The sequence below is a fragment of the Entelurus aequoreus genome, linkage group LG23 (assembly GCF_033978785.1).
Source record: "Entelurus aequoreus isolate RoL-2023_Sb linkage group LG23, RoL_Eaeq_v1.1, whole genome shotgun sequence".
In the NCBI taxonomy this organism is placed as follows: Eukaryota; Metazoa; Chordata; class Actinopteri; order Syngnathiformes; family Syngnathidae; genus Entelurus; species Entelurus aequoreus.
In genome coordinates, this window is record NC_084753.1 from 24,698,756 (window position 1) to 24,715,542 (window position 16,787).

At 40.2% G+C, this 16,787-nt stretch overlaps 2 protein-coding genes across 11 annotated transcripts in view; one reads left to right on the plus strand and one right to left on the minus strand.

Annotated features, from left to right (window-relative positions):
• si:dkey-71h2.2 (low density lipoprotein receptor adapter protein 1-B) overlaps positions 1-10,118 on the plus strand; it is a 113,707-nt gene extending 103,589 nt beyond the window's left edge. Inside the window, exons 7-10 of one of the 8 annotated variants that reach the window (XM_062033941.1) lie at positions 4,241-4,368; positions 8,385-8,419; positions 8,831-8,859; positions 9,190-10,118. In XM_062033941.1, coding sequence (XP_061889925.1) covers positions 4,241-4,368; positions 8,385-8,419; positions 8,831-8,859; positions 9,190-9,221 — 224 coding nt within the window. In that variant the 3' untranslated portion in view covers positions 9,222-10,118. The remainder of the gene's footprint in view (positions 1-4,240; positions 4,369-8,384; positions 8,420-8,830; positions 8,860-9,189) is intronic. The other 7 variants (XM_062033943.1, XM_062033942.1, XM_062033944.1 and 4 more) reach the window with 7 other exon arrangements.
• Positions 10,119-12,836: 2,718 nt separating this feature from the next.
• Positions 12,837-16,787, minus strand: part of fndc4a (fibronectin type III domain containing 4a) — a 242,634-nt gene continuing 238,683 nt past the window's right edge. For all 3 annotated transcript variants that reach the window (XM_062034622.1, XM_062034621.1, XM_062034620.1), the window contains one exon: positions 12,837-13,402. In XM_062034622.1, coding sequence (XP_061890606.1) covers positions 13,361-13,402 — 42 coding nt within the window. In that variant the 3' untranslated portion in view covers positions 12,837-13,360. The remainder of the gene's footprint in view (positions 13,403-16,787) is intronic.

Below are 16,787 nucleotides of genomic sequence, written 5' to 3' on the forward strand. Positions count from 1 at the left end.
CTGCTCAATCTGTGTGGAATCTGATGACAAAGGTCGGATTGAGAGGTCACTCAAGGAAAACAGCCGTTCGTAGGCTGGGAGAAGCGGCAGAGAGAGCCTCCTGTTGGCTCTGGCATAAAAGAGAGGACAATAGCTGGAAGCCTGGATGAGAGGGGCAGTGATCTGGCCAATCACTGCTGACCCACCAACCGGAGAGTGTTGTGGTTAAGGGTCGAAACACTCGGTGAACGTTGGGGACCACCTGATGACCTCTTGTCCAGGCCAAAGCTTTATCCATTAGAAATGGATTAAAATAGCATCTTTCATGTATTTGCAAACTGAACTCCCTGGGCAACCAGTGACTTCCAGGAAAGTCTGGATGACAACCGAGAAAGGTCGGTGACGCTGGAGAGACAGCTGACCTCCAGGAAAGACTAGCGGGGTGACAGGGGCCAGCAACCCCTGTTGCAGCACTCGCAAGAGGGCACCAAGCAAGCTACAGAACGTACAAATGAGCAATACCCCCAGAGTCTCCCGAGAGGGGGGAGGATGAGAGACTCGCTAGGACAGATTTAACGGCAACGACAAGGACAGTGACACAGACACAGAGAAGGCTCAAACAAACCACCTTGACTGGGGAGGCATGGGAAGTGAAATGCAATTGCGGAAAGATCTGCAAAGGTGCAAGAGGGCTCAAAATACACCAGAGCAAGGCCAAGGACAAGGCCAAGTGTGGACAGGGACGAACGCATGCACACCGCTCAGACGAACAGTCTGGTGAGACGCAGGAGAACCCTAGGCAGGAAGCAAACCACAGTCCTAGAGATCTCTCAGTGCCTGCAATCCCCCAAAACCACACAAGGACAACCTCAAATGCCATCCCAGAAAGCCCACCCCAGCCAACGAAGGAAAGAATCAAGTGGCCTAAGATGAGTGAGACCAAGGAGTGGTCCATGCTCGATGAAGATCTGGACAGGGTGCTCGAAATGGTTCAAGCAGGTTCAGTAGAAAGGAAGGTGGATTCACTCACAGCCATCACCTACAACTTGGCAAAAGAACGGTTTGGAACAGTGCCAAGGAGAGAGAACACAGCCAGACCAGGAAAGCAGGAAAACAGAAGAGAAAGAAAGATCAAACAACTTCGGAAGGAGATTCAAACCCTGAAAAAGCAATTCAAATTGGCAAGCACGGAAGAAAAGGAAGGATTAAAAGAACTGACAGCGAGCCTCCGCGAGCAGCTCATCAGGCTGAGAAGAGCCGAAGGGCAAAGGCAAAGGCGGAAAAGGCAGGAAGCTGCACGAGCCCAGTTCATAAAAGACCCCTATCGCTTCACTAAGTCACTTTTGGGAGAGGCGAGGTCAGGGACTCTAACAAGTTCTAAGGAGGAGGTGGAAGAGTTTGTTGAAGAGACATTCAGTGACCCTTCAAGAAACGATGCCCTACCAGAAAATCACGGGCTTGGTACCATCAGTCCACCAACATCCTCCCTCAGCACAGAATATCCATCATGGAGAGAGGTTCAAGAGGTTGTAAAGCACGCGAGATCAGCTTCTGCCCCACGTCCCAGCGGTATACCTTACAAAGTGTACAAGAAATGCCCTAAGCTCCTACACAGGCTGTGGAAGCTTGTGCGGGTGATATGGGACAAAGGAACCATACCAACAAGCTGGAGAAGGGCAGAAGGGTGCTTTGTGCCGAAAGAACGGGGATCCACAAAGATTAGCCAGTTCCGAACCATTTCCTTGCTCAGTGTGGAGGGGAAAATCTTCTTTTCAGTGCTGGCCAAAAGAATGAGCTCCTATATGACCCGGAATGGATATATTGACACCTCTATCCAGAAGGGCGGTATCGAAGGGTTCTCCGGGTGCCTGGAGAATACAGGGGTCCTCAGCCAACTTATCCAAGAAGCAAAGGAGAAGAAAGGCAACCTAACAGTAGTCTGGCTTGATTTTGCTAATGCATATGGGTCAATTCCCCATAACGTGATCCAAGTGGCTATGGACCATTACCACATCCCACATCACATCCAGGGGATGATCACCAGCTACCTGGGAGACATCAAGTTACGATTCCAAGCAGCCATGTTCACAACAAAATGGCAGCCAGTGGAGAAAGGAATAGTGACAGGGTGCACCATCTCCCCCATCTTGTTTGTCATGGGAATGAACCTGATCATCTCTGCAGCGATCACAAAGTCAAGAGGACCAAAGACTGCAGCAGGAAGCCAACAACCAGCAATCAGGGCATTCATGGATGATCTTACCGTGATAACACCAACTCACGTGCAGGCAAGATGGGTCCTGGCGGAACTGGATCGTATGGCTACTTGGGCAAAGATGATCTTCAAGCCCAAGAAATCAAGGTGTCTGGTGATCCAAAAGGGAAAAACAACGGGAAAGTTCAAGCTGCTTGTTCAGGGGCAAACAATCCCGAACATCCAGGGGAACCCTATTAAATGCCTTGGAAAGTGGTATGATGATTCCATGACAGATAAAAACAGCATCTCCAGCACCGAAAATTAAGTTGAAGAATGGTTGAAAAAGATTGACAAGACTGGTCTGCCTGGGAAATACAAGTGCTGGATCTACCAGCATGGCCTACTCCAAAGACTTATATGGCTTCTCACTGTGTACGAAGTGGCCATAACAACAGTTGAAGGGTTGGAGAGGAAGTTCAACAAGCATCTTCGTAAATGGTTGGAATACCCCCAAGCTTTACATCTACGGGGCTCTACATAAGGTCGGGTCAGCTCCAGCTCCCCCTGTCTTCAGTTGTGGAGGAGTTTAAAGTCGCAAAATGCAGACTTTCCCTGACGTATAGGGACTCCCAAGATCAACTCATCAGGGAAGCTGGAATAAGAACAAGATCTGGCAGGAAGTGGGCCACCAGCACTGCTGTTACCCAGGCAGAATCATCTCTCAGGACCAAAGATACCATCGGAAGCCCTTGCACTGGAAGACAGGGTCTAGGAACATCACATTTCCAGCAGTGGTCCAAGTCCACTCCCAGGGAAAAGAGGACCATGATCCAGGATGAAGTTCGAAACCTTGAGGAAGAAGGAAGAAGAGCTAAAGCCGTCGAGCTCGCAACCCAAGGTGCCTGGACAAGGTGGAACCTTCCCAAGAGGACCGTGACGTGGAGTGAACTGTGGAGGCTGGAGCCGTTTCGTATCGCGTTTCTGCTCCGAGCAGTATACGACACCCTGCCGACCCCAGTCAACTTGCATAGGTGGGGAATGAGGGAGGACCCGCTGTGCAGGTTGTGTGGCGGTAAAGGAACTATGGCGCATATTCTTTCTGGGTGCAAAACAGCATTGACCCAGGGAAGATACAGGTGGCGCCATGACCGGGTGTTGACAATGCTCGCAAACATCTTAGAGCAAGAGAGGAGAAAGAAACACCCGGCCAAAACTAAGCCACTGCTAAGCACCATCACCTTCGTGAAAGAGGGTCATAGACCAGTTGTCCAAGGCCAAGCCAAGCAAAACTTCCTGCAGTTGGCCCAGGGTTGGGAGATGGAGGTCGACCTGGGGAGGAAGCTCCTCTTCCCAGAGGCGGTACTGTCCACCACTCTAAGACCAGATATAGTTATGTGGTCCCCAGAGGGAAAGAAAATCATCCTGGTGGAACTTACTGTCCCATGGGAGGAGGGATGTGAGGAAGCGGCAGAGAGGAAGAAAACAAAGTACCAACAACTTGTCCAGGACTGCCGGGACAAGGGGTGGATGGCATGGCTGATGACAGTGGAAGTTGGATGTCGAGGATTCCCTGCTCAATCTGTGTGGAATCTGATGACAAAGGTCGGATTGAGAGGTCACTCGAGGAAAACAGCCGTTCGTAGGCTGGGAGAAGCGGCAGAGAGAGCCTCCTGTTGGCTCTGGCATAAAAGAGAGGACAATAGCTGGAAGCCTGGATGAGAGGGGCAGTGATCTGGCCAATCACTGCTGACCCACCAACCGGAGAGTGTTGTGGTTAAGGGTCGAAACACTCGGTGAACGTTGGGGACCACCTGATGACCTCTTGTCCAGGCCAAAGCTTTATCCATTAGAAATGGATTAAAATAGCATCTTTGATGTATTTGCAAACTTATGACTGTATTTATGTCTCAGCCACCTTTAGGACCCACTTTTATATTTTTTTGTCTCAGCCACCAGATAGAGCCATTTTTGTGAAGATTATTTTCCTGTCTCAGCCACCAGATGGAGCCATAGTTTCATGTGTGACCATACTCTCTTTCAATCCATGTGTTCCTGTTCCCTCAGACCCAAAGGCGTGCTCGTCTTTGGGCGTGGACACGAAGCTTCGCCGTCCCTTCCTGTCCACCTCCATCAGCTCCCTGTCGCCTTGCAGCAGCCCGGCTAGAAGGCGACCGATCAAACATGACTCCTGGGTATGTCAACCTTACGTTTTACCTGACACATTACAATTTGGAGACATTTTTTCTTAGTTGTTCACCAACTTAGGAATAGTATTGTATACAATAAAATGTATACACATATCAGTGTTTCCCATAAACTGCCAAGATATGTGGCGTTGGGGGCGTGGCTATGGGCGTGGTCATCATGACATAATCGAGTAATTTGCATAATTTACTACAATGATATGATTTTCTCTAAAAAGGCTAAAAAAATGTATACTTACTAATTAATAATAACAATTTTGTTTTAAACGTCCATCCATCCATCCATCCATCCATCCATCCATTTTACAATATAATTACAACACTTTATGTACATATTTATATACAGATTTGAACAATAAGTTATTCACTGAAATATATTTATTAATTGTGGTTCTTACAAAAAATATATCTTATAAAATATAAAAGCTAAAATGTCTCTTAAAGCTCTGCCCCTTTAATTAGTGCATACTAAATACTTTAACTTTAGCCTACTACTACAACCATATTATTTACCAGCAACATAAAGTGAAACAGAGGCAGAGGTGTCCTGCCGCAGTCAGTAACAAATAAACAGAAAACAGTAGTGGTCAAATACAAATAAGGCAACAAGAGAAGTATCCTACACTTCTCTTTTGTAAAGTAAATCTGAACAGCCTAGGGCATCTACATCAACTATATGATTTGCCTGAGAAGCTGGACAGGACCAAAAAATAAATAAATATATATATATATATTTATTTATTTTTTATTTGTGGCGGACGTAATTCTTTCGTGGCGGGCCGCCACAAATAAATGAATGTGTGGGAAACACTGCATATTTTTGATAACATTATTGGACACACTTTTATGGACTACTGTTGAGACAGGCTTTTAATTAGGCGAGTCTTGATAAAACGTTCCGATAGATACCGATATTAGAGCCTTGAGTATTGGCCGATACTGATAATAACCCAATATATTAGCACAAATCTTAGTACATACTTGTAATATTTTGTAGTGTGGAAGGTTACAAAATGTTTGATCAAGTGAAATTAATTAAACAATGAAAAACAATAACCTATTATTAACTTTCTGGAATGGATTTATGCTGACTAAGTTGAAGTGGAGTATTATTTTGTTTTTGGCGACACCTAAAGGCCCAATAACTAAGGACACATTTGTTACTGGATACTTTCGAATACACTTCTGCCTAGGATACTTTATATCTAAGTATTAGGTAACTATGGTTGTTTATATTGACAAATCACATTGCAATATTGTTCAATTAGCACACTTACTGTATTTTACAGACTATAAGGCGCACTTAAAATCCTGTAATTTTCTCAAAAATCGACAGTGTGCCTTGTCAACCGGTGCGCCTAATGTACGTATTCATTCTGGTTGTGCTTACCCACCTCAGAGCAATTTGATATGGTACATGGTGTAATGATAAGTGTGACCAGTAGATGGCAGTCACACATAAGAGATGTGTGGACTGCAAGATGACGCCAGGATCGTGACCAAAACTTTGATGTTTCATTGAGAATATAGAACATTACACACGGCACAAAAAAATTATGTCAATGTGTTTTCGCATGACTTTGGTAAGATACAAATGTATCAGCATTACGGCTACCATAGTCAGACGTACTGTGCTTCATCATACGGGTGTTGTTATGGCTTGTGTGTAAGGACCCCAAATGGCACCTGTTAGACATATCTGGCCGTTTTTTTTACAATGTATTATGCAAAACCTGTTGGTTCCAACTGATGTGTAGTTGGGATCTGCATAAGCCCCGAAAATGTGCACGCGTCCGCCATTGTAGTCATTAAGCTCCTCCTTTTTCGCCATCCTCTTGTGGGGCATTCATCCTTTTTTGTTGCCTTTTTTAATATAAAGTAGCGTATAGTTCTAACATATCTGTCAGTACTCTCGCTATGGAAGCGCGGTACTTAAAAGATGACAAGGAGAAGACGCTGTCAAAGTAGAGGCACGTAAATAAGACTGGCCAGACAATTGCTCATCCTGAAGAGACGGTCAGGAAGCAACTTGAAGATGGTGTGTAAAAATAATCTAACAATAATATATTAATAATATCATCCAACAATAATATACTAATAACATAATCAAACAATAATATACTAATAATATCATCTAACACTTTAAACCAGGGGTCGGGAACCTTTTTGGCTGAGAGCCATGAAAGCCAATTATTTTCAAATGTATTTTCATGCGAGCCACATATTTTTTAACACGCAATACAACTAAATGCGTGCATTTTTAAGACTAGAGTATTATAAGTATCTTATTCATACTGAAGCTAACCAATAATAAATAAAATACTTCTTGCCATTAATGCGACTTCTTGAACAGGTGTGGTAGAAAACGGATGGATGGATTAAAATGCATGAGAATGTTTTATATTTTGAACGTTATTTTTAACACTGTGATTACCAGCGGAATTATTCATTACTTATCGCGTTAAGCAATGTCAGCTAAGACTTATCTGAGAGCCAGTGCAGTCATCAAAAGAGCCACATCTGGCTCGAGACATAGGTTCCCTACCCATGCTTTGAACAAAGAACCACCGTCACATTTTTCTCAAGGAAGTGTTTTAAATGTAGAAAATGTATGGAATTTTTTAGTTATTTTTATTATTATTTTTTGTCATAAAGAAATACAATCATGTGTGCTTACGGAGTGTATCCCTGCAGACTGTATTGATCTATATTGATATATAACGTATATATTGTGTTTTTTATGTTGATTTAATAAAAAATACAAATAAAATATATATATATATATTTTTTAATTTATTTCTTGTGCGGCCCAGTACCAATCGGTCCACGGACCGGTACCGGGTGGTTGGGGACCACTGCTCTAGTACACTCTGGACTGAAGTTGTGTGCCTTCATTGTTTTTGTAGCTGTTGTTTTGAGGCATGTTTAAAAAAAATTAAAAATAATGCACTTTGTGAAAGTCAAAGTAGAGTATTTCCCATAGTTGTAGTGGGTATCAGGATTATCTCAGGGAGAGCATGTCCAGAATTCCAAGCTGCTGTTTTGAGGCATGTTAAAAAAAATGATGCACTTTGTGACTTCAATAATAAATATGGCAGTGCCATGTTGGCATTTTTTTCCATAACTTGAGTTGAAGTTGTTCTCTTATTTTGGGAAACCTTGTTTTTGATTGATTGATTGATTGATTGAAACTTGTATTAGTAGATTGCACAGTACAGTACATATTCCGCACAATTGACCACTAAATGGTAACACCCGAATAAGTTTTTCAACTTGTTTAGGTCGGGGTCCATATTAATCAATTCATGGTAGAGTTAATAATAATAATAATAATAATAATAATAATGGATTCGATTCTATATCGCGCTTTTCTATTATTAGATACTCAGTTACATTGTTTAATGCATCTGGCGGGGCATCACAACAAAATTAGGCATAATAATGTGTTAATTCCACGGCTGTATATATCGGTATCGGTTGGTATCGGAATCGGTAATTAAGAGTTGGACAATATCAGATATCGGTAAAAAAAAACATTATCGGACATCTCTAAAGACGATATCAGATTTTCTAGCATATTTGGGATTTTATCCACTATCAATATTGGATCAGGACACTCCTATTTTAATACTATGTGTGCTTTCTTTTAATAATCATAATATAATATAACAAATATATAACTTTTTTTGGGCAGTATTTATATTCATATTTTTACTAATTGTATCTTCATACAGCTCATGGTAAACAGAAGGATGCAGGAGATGGCGTCGGCCGCTAGATGGCATAATCATAATATAATCACCTTTCTTTCTGAACTGCCTTCATTTGCATCAGACATGAAATATATCAGCAATTGTACCTTTTTAGATGAAAATGACAAAAATATAAAGTTATTAAAACATTGATGCTACATTTTATTCATTGAGAGTTTTGTGCAATTCAAAGACGACACAAGCTGGGCCTTAATGAATGCATCTATTGATTTTGTTGTTGTTGTTGAACAGGATGTGGATGACGGAGCGGATGATGCAATCTCAAGGTGACCTTCCAGTAGCATGCTAACATGTGTAGCTTATGACAATATGGGCATTTCAGTCAAGTTAAAGAAATTGTACCGTTGCTACAACCTAGATGAGTCTTGCCCCCTCTGCTGGACAACAGGAGGTACTTGTACTATTTGAACTGAATGTGGAATCACTTAGCTGATACTGGGCTCCTTGTAACGAAAACATCTGTCGTTGCCATGGTGACGGCAGTCTACCTACTTGAATATTTTATCAGCACTAGCGTCCACGCTGACGTTACAGTCAATTAGCAGTAAGGGAAGTATAGTACTGTTTCTTTACGAGCTGGATGTGAATATTTAGAGGTTACATAGTACCACCTTTGGACTTTTTCCTGTATCATTTGTGTCTTAATAGTGATTTATTTTGACTTGTGTTACATGTAGCAGCATGGAAGTAGAAGACTCATGCACTGGTAAGCTTTTTTCTTTTTTTTTTAAATATAAAAAAACACTTTAAATCATTTCCTATTTTATTTTAATGTAACTAATAATTTTATTATTCATAATTTATTATATCCCTATTTTCCTTAATGTAGTAGTCTGGCCATAATATTAGGCACACCATACCAAGGTGCCATTTCTAATATTTGACCCCACTTTACAAATGTCCCACTGTCCATTTGGCTGTGTACCTAATCAAGTGGCCAACGAATGTCCATTGAATAACACTGGAACTTGATTCTTGTCCCTTATTGCGCAACCTTTTGAAGATACATCTTCCTCTCACCCTTTGATTCTTTCAGACCCGACTTCAGACCCATCAATGCAGCTCTGAAGAGGTTCACATGAGAACATGAAAGATGCTTCCTGCAAGAAGAGACATAAAAGCGAACCGGAACCAATAAGCGGTGTCAGTCTGGACCCAAAAAGAAACAGTCACACCTGCAGGGACGTCCCACAGCGTTGTTTGGACCTGTAAACTACTTTTGGCTGGACCACTTCTTAAGTGTCATAAATCATCTTTCCAAGTAAAAACAAGACTTTTCATCAACTTACTTCTGTAATTACAACTTTTAGGCAGAAGCAAAACAAAAGTGTTATCATGGGATGTCAACACTGCAGAGAAAGAACATGGAAGTGAGACTTACTGCAAGTTGTGCTTCAGGTGGCCGCTCCATAGTGTTGTCTTACCATGTTCTAGTTTTGTTTCCAGGTGTCCACTTGTTGCGTCTTACCATGTTCTATTATTGTTTTCGGTTGTCCGCTTGTTGTCTTACTATGTTCTATTTTTGTTTTCAGGTGGCCACTCCACCGTGTTGTCCTACCATGTTTTATTTCTGTTTTCAGGTGTCCGCTCAACAGTGTTGTGTCCTACCATGTTCTATTTTTGTTTTCAGTTGTCCACTCCACAGTGTTGTCCTCCCATGTTCTATTTTAGTTTTCAGGTGGCCGCTCCATAGTGTTGTCCTACCATGTTCTATTTTAGTTTTCAGGTAGCCGCTCCAGTGTTGTGTCTACCATGTTCTATCTTCTGGCTGACATATTCTAATGCATTTAAGTAAGACTATTTATACTGTAAATGACAGCCTAATCCAACATGACCACTTTCACAGCAGCGTGTTTTCTACTTGTGCAAGCAAACCTGATCATTTGTTGCAAAAACAAGACCACCTGTAGTTTCTACTCTGACATGCACAATAAATTAATTTGTACAACATTTTGTCACTTTGGTGTATAAATAAAGGAAATTCAAGCAGCTAAAGAAACAATACAAATATGATGAAATAAATATACAGGAAAATAAGATTTTTGGTCTTAAGGAATTTAATGAGGTTTCTTTAAAAACAAAGCATAGCTGAGATAAGGAGTAACAAATATGTAAACAATTTCTGAAAGATTGATGATTTTATGGTAAAGTCTGAATTTACAACACGGACAACAATCCTACAAAATAAGTACTTTTTTTGTGTGTATTTATTCATTTTATTTCCAGGGGACACAAAGATTGGGAACAATGGCTCGAACATAATTTTTTTGTGGGTAAAGGTAAACTTCCAAAAATAATTAAAATAGTAAGTAATTTATTTTAAATACCCTACTTTCCGGGTTTCACCAGTATTTCTTTTTTTTGGTATTTTTGCGTATCGTTCACGATCATTATGAAAGACATGACGGGTGTATTTTTTTAAATGCATTCTAACTTGTAAAGCACAGATGTCAAACTTAAGGCCCAGGGGCCAAATCTTGCCCGTCACATTATTTTATGTGGCCTGCGAAAGCCTGGAAATATGAGTTAATAAAATGCTTAATCTTTTCATACTAAATATATTTGTTCTTTCCCTTTTGACATTAAAAACCATGTACTGCATGCAATTGCAAAACTTTTAAAATTCAATTTTATCAAAATATGTATTCCAAAAATATTTTTGTTAAAATAAAAATATATACTTTGCTTAAATATTTGCTTGACTTATGATTTCAAAACAAATTATCAAATTGTAGACTATAAAATTGACAATATATTTTACAATTAAATTATTATAGTAAAATCAACTTTGGTAGTGTTTTTTTCCAGTAAAACATTAAAAAACATACAAAAAACCCATTAAAACAAGATTTACGGGTAAAAAAAAAAAAAATTGGCAGCTCTGTTGCTTGACTTTTACCGCTAAAAACAGTGGTATTGTTTCTCCATTCCATTCCATTTATTCAATTTTTTAATATGTTGTAAAAAAACCCCCACTGCTTTTACTGTAAAATTCTGGTGACTGAGCTGCCAGTTTTCAAGTAACAATATTCAAATACTAACATTGTTGGGTAAGACAGAATTTGGTTTTATTCTGAATCCAGTGAAACAGATTGGTGGTTTTAGCTGATATAAAGACTTTCAGGTGTTTATATATGTTTATGTTTAAGTATTTGGCAGATGCTTTTATCCAAAGCGACATACATAAAAAATACATATAAAACAATCACTGTAAACATGATCATTTAAGGGAAGAATGTAATACAAAATATCAATACAAAGTGTCAAAACAGAATAAACTCTCTGCTGCTGCAGCAACAGAGATACAGTCTATAGGTCCCTAAGATATATAGATATCTAATGTATTCATACATTGTTTGTGTAGGATATACGCATGTATATGTAACCTAATCATATTGTTTCTTCAACTTAAAAATAGCTGGCCGTTTTTTCCCCCTTCTCTGGGATTATATTCCAAGTTTTGATCTCGGACGTCTGGTCACTTATAGCATATAAGAATATTCTATTACTGTTAGGCAAATTATGAATAATAAAACATGTGTCCTTTATCATAGCTACACGTTTGACAAAAAAGCGCTTGAAAATCAGTGGTATTCATTGAGGTCAAATGAATCAAATGCGCTGACAGTTCATTGCTCCAACCAAATGAATTGCACTAAATGGAGCGGATCACCACTCCAAGATGGCGGCCCCGCGTCTCGTCAGCACCAGTACCCTTATAAGATGTCTATGGCTCCTGCGGTGGGATGAGCAGAAAGGTGTTTAGCAGGTAAGCACCAGGCAGCGGACTCTCCCCAAATTATAATAAACACCTCCCAGTCAACTACTAGTAACATCACTATGAGCCCGTTGACGTTCTAGAAACATAAACGGCAGCTCAGCTCATTCTGATGCGGACGCTGTATCGATCCGTTGTGGTGAAGAAGGACCTGAGCCGGAAGGCAAAGCTCTCAATTTACCGGTCGATCTACGTTCTCATCCTCACCTATGGTCATGAGCTTTGGGTCATGACCGAAAGGACAAGCGGCCGAAATGACAAGCGGGCTCTCCCTTAGAGATAGAGTGAGAAGCTCTGTCATCCGGGAGGAGCTCAAAGTAAAGCCGCTGCTCCTCCACATCGAGAGGAGCCAGATGAGGTGGTTTGGGCATCTGGTCAGGATGCCACCCGAACGCCTCCCTAGGGAGGTGTTTCGGGCACGTCCGACCAGCAGGAGGCCACGGGGAAGACCCAGGACACGTTGGCCTGTGAACGCTTTGGGATCCCCCGGGAGGAGCTGGACGAAGTGGCTGGGGAGAGGGAAGTCTGGGTTTCCCTGCTTAGGCTGCTGCCCCCGCGAACCGACCTCGGATAAGCGGAAGAAGATGGATATATATTGATATATATATATACACAAACACACACACACATATATACATAAACAAAGTTTAGTCATTGTTCATGTCGCTTGTACTGTAATTGTGTGAAATAACAGCAACAAAACGGCGCATGCAGCTACTGAAATGTCCGAGCTTATTAGCACATAACACCTCCTATTGTTTGCTAAATTACAGTCTGTGTCAGGCATGCATGGCACATACTTTATAAGCAGCGTGTTACCATGGTAACAGACTGCAGGAGTCCACAAATGTTCTTCAATTACCAATTAGTCTATGGATGAGCTCAAAAAAGTCACATGGAGCGTTTTAAAGGTTTATTTGTGCATACAGTTGTTTGGAAATGTACAGGTGCTGTAATGAAATGTTTAGATTTGGCTACTTTTGACTACCTGCATGCACGTCTATCTAATCCATAAACGTCTGCATTATGTACAAAGAAAATACTACTTATATTCTCTCATTGACATCAACACATACATTGGTGCTTATTTCCTGTGATCTTTGTCTAAACTGCACGTGCAAATATCAAAAATATGATGCTTATTTACACCGATGGCACTCCCAGAGATTGTGTTGTGGTCATATTGCAACATTGTTGGTCTGCACTACATGTTTGTGTTGTTGCATGCACACACCTGTCACAGGACTGTGGTGTGGAGGAGGGAAAGATCCTACGCTCACTGGACACAACATTAGGCACACCTAAAATGTGCCTTTGCAACAACAGTAATGCTCAAATGATAATAAATGTATTCTGTAAATAAATTTTTGACACTGCTCTCGTGTGGGATCTCGTTAGAGCGTGCAGGTGTACCTAATGTGGCTGGATGTCACACTTCAATGATGTTGATGGACGGCACAGACGGGTGGAACTGAAAGAAGAAACATTTTGTTAAGATGGGATTTTACAAGAATAAATTGTCAATAAAGGGGACACATTATTTTAGACAATCCATATAAATGGTTTAATTTTACATATGTAATTTTACATACACATACACACTTACACAAACATATTTATACATATATACACATGTACGCAAACACACATTCTTATACATATACACATATATGTACACATACACATACTGTATATGTACATGTAATGGTAAATGGGTTATACTTGTACAGTATAGCGCTTTTCTACCTTCAAGGTACTCAATTCACACATACATTCACACACTGATGACAGGAGCTACCACGACCCATTAGGAGCAAGGTTAAAGTGTCTTGCCCAAGGACGTGACTACACACACACACACACACACACACACACACACACACACACACACACACACACACACACACACACACACACACACACACACACACACACACACACACACACACACACACACACACACACACACACACACACACACACACACACACACACACACACACACACACACACACACACACACACACACACACATATATATGTGTGGAAAAAAAATCACAAGACTACTTCATCTCTACAGGCCTGTTTCATGAGGGGTTCCCTCAATCATCAGGAGATTTTAATAGAAGCATTCACATGGTTGCTGTCATGGTGCACGTACTGGAGTGTTGTGTTAGGTTTTGTGAATGGTTGGTAGCTGTTATTTCTCAGGTTGAAAGTGACGTCGAGGAAGTTGACGGTTTGCTTGTTGGCTTCAATCGTAATCTGTAGGCCGTTCTCTTTGAAAATTTGGCATATGCGCTTCTTGGTATTCTCGCTGCTCCTTGGCGAGGCGCGACACACTGCCAGTCCGTCATCACGGTAAATGCCAAGGTTCAGGCTGAGGCTAGCGAGCTGGGAGAGGAGGAAACTCCCAACGAGTTCAATATTCAATAATGTTGAATATTCAATAACATGGCAAATTCTTGCATTCAGCACACCTTACAACAGTGGTAATAAAAGATGCAACCTATGCTTAAAAGAGAAACTGTTTATTATATACCGCCCCGACCTGTCATCCCTCAACAAGCGCAGCGAAATTGTAACAGCATGCCGTCAGAGAAGGAAACACCTCCTAGGTAACACATGAGCCAATCACCACCCCCTATATAAACCATGGTATGTGAATGCTTCTATTAAAATCTCCTGATGATTGAGGGAACCCCTCATGAAACAGGCCTGTAGAGATGAAGTAGTCTTGTGATTTTTTTTCCCCACACATACATATATTGCGCTCTACCACGGTATCGAGCACTATTTTTTTGGATAATCTAATTAAGACATATATATATATATATACATATGTATACTGTATATACATATATATATACATATACATATATATATATATATATATATATATATATATATATATATATATATATATATATATATATATACACACACACACTCATATATATATATAAATATATATATGTGAATGTATATATATATATGTATGTGTATATGTATATATATATGTCTATATATATATGTGTGTATATATATATATATATATATATATATATATATATATATACATATGTGTGTATATATATGTGTGTGTGTGCAGAAAACATCGCACAGGGCGATGTGATGCGTCTAGTGCAGTAGCCTTGGAGTAGTAGTACCTGTAGTTAGTGCATGCTGCATGCCGCTTTTGCTTGCTATGCTGCATGCTGCTTCTGCCTGATACTCATTGCTTTCAGCTAGTGCCGCCGGCTAGCCCTCTGTCTCAGAGGGCGAAAAGAGGAGCCGAGTGCATAAGCCTCCTCAGCCGGTACATAGCCTCTCCATTGTCAAGACTCGTACATGCCTCCTCGTGGCCACACACGGTAACTGGAACCTCGCGGTTCCAGGCTAAGTTGTACGGGATCTCGGAGCAGCAGGGGGCCCCAGAGACGGGGCATGCAGGCCCACCGGTGTGTGGACATGCCCTGGTGCCCAGTCAACCCCTGTCCCAGCTATGGGTAAATAACCCCAGCTATGGGCGAATAGTGAAAACCGCCTCAACGGTGGACCAGGCGGAAGATGGCGGCAGCGGAATGCACCACAACGGCTGGGAAGGCGGATGAAGGCTGCAGCAAAGACGGGTCCCCAGTCGTCTTGGTCTCCATGCCACTGGACCCTGGCCCGCTCAATGCCAAGGACTGTGTGGTGGCTGACCGTGCACCAGTCTCCCCACATTAAAAGATTCCACGCACAGGCGTCCTCCATATAGGGAATCCACCCTAACATCCCGGAATATGTGGATCACGGATTGGCCTACACAGCCATCTACGGATCCACAAATAGACGACCCTACGGAGGACAGTCATACTCGTTTCGAGTGACCGCCGACGACGACGATATATATATATATATATATATATATATATATATATATATATATATATATATATATATATATATATATATATATATATATATATATATATATATATATATATATATATATATATACATACATACATACATACATACATACATACATACATACATACATACATACATACATACATACATACATACATACATACATACATACATACATACATACATACATACATACATACATACATACATACATACATACATACATACATACATACATACATACATACATACATACATACATACATACATACATACATACATACATATATATATATATATATATATATATATATATATATATATATATATATATATATATATATATATATATATATATATATATATATATATGTGTGTATGTATATGTATATGTATTAGGGCTGTGAATCTGTGGGTGTCCCACGATTCGATTCAAAATCGATTTTTTTTTCAAATCAACACGATTCTCGATTCAAAAACGATTTTTTTAAAAAAAAGCATTTTTTAATAAAAACAATACATAATACCATAAAAATGCAATACAATTTCAAAACCAAACCCGACCCAGAAACATTCAGAATAGCAATAAACAGAGCAATTGAGAGCAATTGAGGACACACAAACATGACACGGAACAATCTAAAAGTAGTGAGACAAAAATGAATATTATCAACAACAGTATCAATATTAGTAACAATTTCAACATAGCAGTGATTAAAAATCCCTCATTGATATTATCATTACAAACATTAATAAAAAAAAAAATTACAAAAAATGAACAATAGTGTCACAGCGGCTTACACTTGCATCACATCTCATAAACTTGACAACACATTGTGTCCAATATTTTCCACAATGATATAATAAGTCATATTTTGGTTCATTTAATAGTTAAAACAAATTTAAATAATGGATCCCATATTCCAATATATGACTCATTA